Source organism: Vigna unguiculata, chromosome 7, assembly GCF_004118075.2.
Source record: "Vigna unguiculata cultivar IT97K-499-35 chromosome 7, ASM411807v1, whole genome shotgun sequence".
NCBI lineage: Eukaryota > Viridiplantae > Streptophyta > Magnoliopsida > Fabales > Fabaceae > Vigna > Vigna unguiculata.
In genome coordinates, this window is record NC_040285.1 from 25,824,549 (window position 1) to 25,832,130 (window position 7,582).

At 31.2% G+C, this 7,582-nt stretch overlaps 1 protein-coding gene across 2 annotated transcripts; it reads left to right on the forward strand.

The window, feature by feature from the left end:
• Positions 1-229: 229 nt before the first annotated feature.
• LOC114189912 lies at positions 230-3,991 on the forward strand. Of its 2 annotated transcripts, XR_003605746.1 has the most exons (10): positions 230-336; positions 512-715; positions 804-896; positions 974-1,066; positions 1,158-1,833; positions 1,933-2,022; positions 2,102-2,159; positions 2,236-2,793; positions 2,899-2,959; positions 3,683-3,991. XR_003605746.1 is itself a non-coding variant. In XM_028078638.1 (9 exons), the coding sequence occupies exons 2-6, from the start codon at positions 620-622 to the stop codon at positions 1,813-1,815; spliced, it is 867 nt and encodes a 288-aa protein (XP_027934439.1). In that variant the 5' UTR covers positions 240-336; positions 512-619; the 3' UTR covers positions 1,816-1,833; positions 1,933-2,022; positions 2,102-2,159; positions 2,236-2,768. The 2 variants fall into 2 exon arrangements, 1 of the variants encoding a protein (XP_027934439.1); XM_028078638.1 differs by lacking the exons at positions 2,899-2,959; positions 3,683-3,991 and having other exon boundaries at positions 240-336; positions 1,158-1,632; positions 1,706-1,833; positions 2,236-2,768.
• Positions 3,992-7,582: the final 3,591 nt, after the last annotated feature.

A 7,582-nucleotide genomic window follows, 5' to 3' on the forward strand; every position in this document is an offset into this window, starting at 1 on the left:
TAAATATTTTGTTGACATATCATTTGATGAATGATTTTTAAGATTTATATTTACAAGAAATAAATTTAATTAAAATGTATTATAATTATAATGTAATCGTTCGACCATGTATAATTAACTAATGTATTAAAGAGTATATAAAATAGAATATCATTTCTCTTTTATTATTATATTAAATAATAATTTTAGGTACTAAAATAACTCAATAATATTAAACGCAAGAAGCATCATCCCCCTTCACCACCATCGTCTGGATTCGATTTGGAGGGAGCTTCTTCTTGGATCTAGCCTCACCACCACCGTCTGTTTCTTCTACAACTCTTAAGTCCTCTCTCTGTAAGATTCTTCTCTTTTGGACTGTGACCGATTCGTTTTTGCCTCTCGCTTCTGATTACCTTTTGTTCAAGTTCTGGATCTGTTGCAAGTAAAATAGTTTCTCATTTCACTAACCTTTATCTTTGATTATATATTACCTAAATTCTAATACTTATTCATTGATTATGATATGCAGTCAAAATTTGATATTGAAGAACGTGCTAAAAAGTGGGTTTTAGGAAGCATATGTTCAAGTTGGAGGAACCACAAATGTCGATTGAAGACAAAGTATTTTTTTCCAAATATGCCACATGATTACAACTTCAAAAATCGACCCCCAAGTGTTCCACTTGAGCAGTGGAAAATTCTTATTAAATTTTGGAAATCTGACATAGCTAAGGTCTTATTTAAATGTTATTATATGTGGATTTGTACTTGTATATCTCAGTTGCTTATATCTTTTCTCATTTCATATTTTTATTATAAAGGTTCGCTGTGAGAAAAATAAAATAAGCAGAGCAAAATTTACTTCTGTACATACCACAGGAACAAAAACCTTTGCTGAAATACGATATGAAGAGGTTAGACTAATTACATAACTAATGTATTAATGGTTGTACCTTTTTTACACTAATATTTTTTCTTTTGTATGGTGTAGATGATGAAAAATATTGATGGAAGAGAGCCATCTCGTGCAGAAATGTTCATCATGACACATAAGCCTAAAAATGAGGAAACCAAAAAGATTATTGTATGATGATCTCATTCATTATATATATTTTTATAATTAATAGTTTTGTTTAATAACAAGTTTAACTTTGTTTTTTTCTTTCCTTTTTTAGTTAAAGCTTGAGGATGCAATTTCTTCGCATTCAATAGAACCAGAGAAAAACTCAACCCGAGATGATGTATTTTCCCAAGTCTTTGGAAAAGATCGACATGGTTATGTGCGCACATATGGAAAAGGGGTTTCACCTTCCGATCTATGGGGATCTAACTCCCGAGTTGGAATACAAAAATTAATTGATGAAGTTCAAAGGAATGCTCAGGTTGAACTACAAAGCATGAAAAACAGAATGCAAGAGGAAATGGAAATAAAGCTAAAAGAGCAAGTGAAGGAGCAAGTGGAAACCAAACTAAAAGAGCAACTAGAAGCAATGAAAGTTGAGCTTCTAAACAACTTCAAAATCGCTTTTACTCAAATCCCAAGTTATGCTCCAGAAGTAATGGTTTCAAATTTGAATAAAGAGGAGGTGGACATTGAAGATGATCCAACATTGAAGATGATGGATAATGATGACAACATCTCTCATAAAGGTTTATTTATTTCATAGTAGTAAATATTGATTTAGTATTAAATGTTTTGATCTTTGCATTGTTCCTTTGGTAGTTATTGAAGATCCTACAAGTGAGCTCGTAGAGAAAAATGCACATGCCTTGATCTTTCCATTCACTCATACTAGCCCCAGGAGAAAAAAAGGAAAAAGTGCAGAAAACTAACACCAAGTTAACTAAGAGGTTATTATCATATTTTTTCTTTATTTTTCTTTTATATTATCTATCAATTAATTTTGTTAATAATATTTTGGAACATATCTTACTATTTCTTTTATCCAGGAAATTAGAAGATCTTAATGTTGAAATTGTCACACTTGATAACGATCTTAGCATTCTCAAACATCCATCCAATGCCTTTGAGCTTTTCTTGTAAGATCTAGTTCTCTTACAATAAGCTTATAATTTTATTCTTTTCGGTTTATTGACTTATAAATGATCACTATTACAGGCAAGAATTTGCAAACAACTATAAAGAAACAAAAGTTGATTTAGACAATTTTGAAAGGGTATGTAAAGTTCAATACATTGATAAAGCTTCATTATTTGAATCACTTATTATTTAACATTTCATTTAAAAGATAGGTTAAGAAAAAAGTTGTTAAGGCATGGAACTCTCTGACAAATAAAGTAAGTCCAAGCCTTTTATTCATCCTTAAGAAATTTAATATTAATTGAGCTTCTTATTTATGATATTTGAATCAGGAATTAGAGTCTTATTTCAATGCAGCAACTAAACTCAAAAGAAAATTACATTTGAGTACATTAAAGGAAAGGTTCTTCTTCTTCTTCTTTATAACTTTAGTGTTGTTAACATTCTTGAATATCATGCCATAAGATGTTCTTATTATCCTCTTGAACATCATGCCAAAAGTAATTGTTGCAATCCATACATAGCCACTGCCCATCATTCCTAGCTTCTGAGCAATGGAAAAATGCTCAAACCAGTTTCAGGATTAACATCCCTCCATCTGTATAAGTAGTTTTTGTTTCCATTTTTGTTGTTATATTGATTGTTTGTTAATGAACTTTATCTAAGTAGTGTTATTGAAGGAAAAGAAATAGGAAAAAGAGAGCAGAAACCTAAAATTCATTTTGACGGGATTGACTTGAAAAAATTGAAACAAGAGAAATCCCACAAGTGTAAGTTTCCTCTAAGTCTTTTAGTAAATGATAGTAATAGTTTGATTAAAAACATTTATGTATTTGTTATACTAATTTATCAATTTTAATTATCTTTATATACAGTTGCTAAATGATGCACATACATTGTTACATGCAAATGAGCTGAAGAAGCGGCTTGAATAAGGTGTGAATGTTTTCTATTGGATACAATAAATTGTCACAGGATTCTGTTTTTTACAAATAGCTACTAGATCTGAAATAGGAAGAAACAAATTACAGTGTTGGATAAAAATGAACCAACTCTTCCTCGCCAACCTTGTCTTTTTGTCATTACTTTTATTATCTCATTGAAATATATTCCCCACTTTTAGTAATTAAACTAGTGGATAAATAATAATATTAATTGCAATAACTGAAATTGCTTTACTTGTTTATTTTGTGTGTGAAGCTTTCAAATTAATATGATTTTTTCTTTCATATCCATCAAAGTTCTCTGGTGCATAATGTGTAAACAGAAGTATATTGTTACAAGGGTGCACATTAACCCTAGTAGGCCATTAGTACTTATCACAGTTTCTGTTGAGTAGGCAGAGCAGCCAAACCTTCAAAAGAAATTAAAATGATTATACCATCCACTTGCATGAACACTTTAGAAGGAATTATCACTTGAATATCTTAAACTGTTCCACTTATTATTATTTATTAAACCAATATCACCAATTCTCTTCAAAATATGATCATATATTCGTATATATGATGAAACTGTGATACCAACCATAGCTTTCATTTTGCATGCATCATGCATGAATGAGACCATGTTCATAATAAAAGTTATTGAAAACTGATTTCAGTGCTCTCTGCAAAATTGTCTTGCTTTCAGTGCCTACTGATTTTAAGTCTTTAACAGGTAATGATCGTAGGAAGTTCAACATCAAAAGATTCTGAATCAGGAAGATGATGAAGAATAAGACTGAAATTAAAGCTAATTCAGTATCATATCTCCAAGAAATTCTGAACTGTCAAAATAAAAATCCATGCATTAGTAACAGAAGAAGAGAAGGACAGTTCAATTTATGTTGATGGTTATTAAGATCATATTTTAAACTTGAGATTTTCCATGTTTTAGTTGAGGTATATTCTTTGATGTATTTACTTTTATTTTTAATGCAGAACATGATGATGTTGAGAATCTTAAAACTCGGACAAAATTTAAACACTTCTTTCACCTGCTCTTAATTCTTGTTTATCTATTATGTTGAAATATAGTAAAAGATTTTTTTCGTTATAGAAGATGATATTTGCCTCTTTATACATATAGGAATTAATTTAGAAAAAGGACAAATTTTAATTTTACAAATTAAAAACGTAATTAATCCTACTGATCTGTAAAAATTAAAATCAAACTTTTTTAAGACTACAAGAGATCAATTGGTCAAAAGAAATGTTGGTGTGACTATTTATATTAGTGACATTTTTATAATGTTACCTTAAAAAAAAAAGTTATCACTAAATTTTTTAGTAACAATTTTAAAATGTCTCTTTATTTAAAAAAATGTTTGCAATGATTTTTAGTAACATTTTTATAATGTCACTCATTTATAAAAGAATTATAACTAAAAGAATTTAGTAACATTTTTTATAATGTTACATTTTTATTAAATAAATGTTACTAAAAGTATCTAGTAACATTTTTATAAATGTCTCAATTAATATGTAAAAATGTCACTAATATTTATTAGTAACATAGGGTATACGTAACATGTGGTATAATGTTACTAAATTATATTTGTAACATTTTTTACAATACAGTAACATTTTTTAAATGTTACTAAAGAATAAATATGTAGTAGTGAACTCTGGTTCATTCACTCAGCATGAAAATACAAGTACGCATCATCAAATGATGATATATTTTTCATTATAATATCAACACTATAACAACAATCAAATGGATACAAAGCACATAGGAAGAACCAGGAGTATCAAAACTAAAAAAATAAGAGTATGTTTGAAAGTCACATTTATCATAATCTTATGATTCATGTATCTTGCGGCACATGGATGAATGTACACAATTTCGTATTATGGATACGATACATTTATTCTTATATTTTTTATTTTTCACCGATTCTTATAAAAAAAATGGTAGAAAATGGTGTGAATGAACTAGAAAGAACACTTGGAAACTTATCATACTTGATTATTCCACCTTTGTTTGTCGTTCACGCATTCAATGCATTTGTTCCATACAGCTATTAAATTCTTTATACCAGAGAACTTTATACCTTTTAAATGATAAATGATTAGACTCTTTTTTAGTTGAGAAGTGCATGCTCCAATGAATACAAAGTAAAAAAATCATCTTAAAATAGAAATTTGAGAGAATTAGTTATAAATCACATAATACTCATCCTTATCTAGGTCTTTCATTGAGAATTTAATTTGGACGATAAATCAGTAACCTAAGTAGAAGCATGAAATAACAATATCAAATGCAACATCATGTTATTGATCAATGTTTACCAATATAGTTCAAGAACTTATTGATCATTCTAAACTTTTGAATAGGAAATCGCATTGCACTAAATAACACCAAAGTTATTTTGTGTGTTTTAGGATGAATGGTATATGTCAATATTAAGATGAATAAATATATCAAAATTGTTATGAATCTAACCAATCACAACTTTGTTCCCCAAAGAATGAATCACCATCACTAGTGCATTTTACGCTTTCTAACTCGGATTTTATGACTCGATTATAGTGGAAACGAGACATATAAACATGCAGTGGCAATTTTGTAATTTATGTAACATTTTATGTCCCAATTACTAGTTGACCCAAAGCAAAAACTAGTTTTATGCTACGGTTTTGAGAGACCCGAGGCCTAAAGCCTCTCCAAAATTTCTCCCTCTCGCCACTTGGATTTTTATATTTAAAATTGTTATGACAAGATGAAAAGAAATAGATTAAGAGAAAAAGAAGACACACAAATTTACGTGGTTCAGTCAATGTGACCTACGTCCATGGGGCATTTCAAGAGTTTCTTATTTCTGAATAATGATAGAGAGATACATTATACAAATGCCTTTTAGCCTTATAAAAGAGTAAAAAATAACAGCTCCTTTAAACCTCATTACAACCCATAACTATATCATAAATATATGAAGTAAGGAAGATAAAGGGACAACGTAACATTCAAGGCATCTTAACAAAAATAAAAGCTTTATGCACCGGTTGATACTGACCCGAGGCAATAAGGCTTATATGCCTCGGTTGTTTGAACCCAAGGCAGTACAACTAGGTAAAATGGCCAGCCTTAGGCCTAAATTCCTTTCTTCAATCCTTTGCAAGAAACCCTAAAGTCGCACCGCAGACGAACGTCTCCCCCACCAAACTTCTTCTTCATCCTTCCATGTGGGAATGTCTCCCCCACCAAGAACTATCGTCCTCTCCTTCGTCTTCACCACAAGCAACCACCTTTACAGGTGGGCGTCACTCCCCAACTCCACTTCCACCGTCAGCCCACTTTCATTCCTAGGTTTATGTTTTCACTCCGCTCCTCCTTTCTCTTGTTCGTTTTGCATTTCAAGAAGGGTTCGACAACGATGATTCAGGCACGTTCGACTTCGTTGCAAAGAGCTAGACAAAATCGTGAAAGGGGTGGAGGAGAGGCATTTATGCATCCCGGTGGCCATCAATCGCATGAAAGGGGTAAAGGAGAGGTGCTTCTTTGTTGCGGTGGTCATGAATCGTGAAAGGGGTGGAGGAGATGCGGTCCTACAACTGCGGTGCAATGGTCGTCAATGAAAGGTGTGGGGGAATAAGTTTTTCTTCCTCAATGGCAAGTGAGTGATGGGAGATCCCTAAAATTTTTTTAGGTTAAAAGTTTATGTCTTATTTGTTTTTTCTGTCTTCATTTGCAGTTGTGTGGAACCTACAATAGGTTTTTGGAATGGTGTGTTTGGGAAAGATTAATCCTCTGCAAGTCAAGAATCTAGTGGAAGAAGGGGTTGGGTCGTGGAGTTGTTGGGGATGACAGAGGAATGAAGAGAATTCCTAGAACCCCATTCAATTGTATCATTTCTGATTTTTTTTTTTAAATTTTGAACGTCTTAGGCCTCGGTTGCATAAGAACCGAGGCAGTAATAGAAAGATATGGCTTCGGTTCTCAGTAAAACCGAGACATGAAATGGGTTTTCTGCCTCGGGTAACACCTGAGGCCAAAAGCTAACCCTTTTTAGCCTCGGTTCTAAAACCATAGCAGAATAGCAAAAGTAACCACAACCAAATATTCTTCCTGCATTGGTGCATGTATGTATGACATCAATGATTGCATATAGTCTAACAAAAGATTAACATATGTCAAATATAATTTGGTTAAATCAAGTTACAAAGGTTAAAACATCTTAAGTATAATTTAGTTAAATCAAATTATAATGGTTAAGACATCTCAATCGACAAGTCTTTGTCAAAGAAACTAAATTTATCTCGTTAAAATATTACAACAACCTGAAAATTATAAAAAAATCTCTAAAGTCACAATAGAGATGAAAACTTTTATGTATGTAATGTAAATAAGTAATGACACTAGATCAAGCTGATGTATTAGATTGTTGAATAGTCTCTTGATTCATTATAAACTAAATAAACTTGGTCGTTCCTCCTTGTATCTCCAACAATTTTTTCAGCAACAATTTCCAAAACAATTTTTTGACTTTGACGCTAACTAACCTACACCCCTAACAGGATTTCGAAATTCGGTTAAAAAAATTACTTAACCAGATTTTGACATATGATATAACAA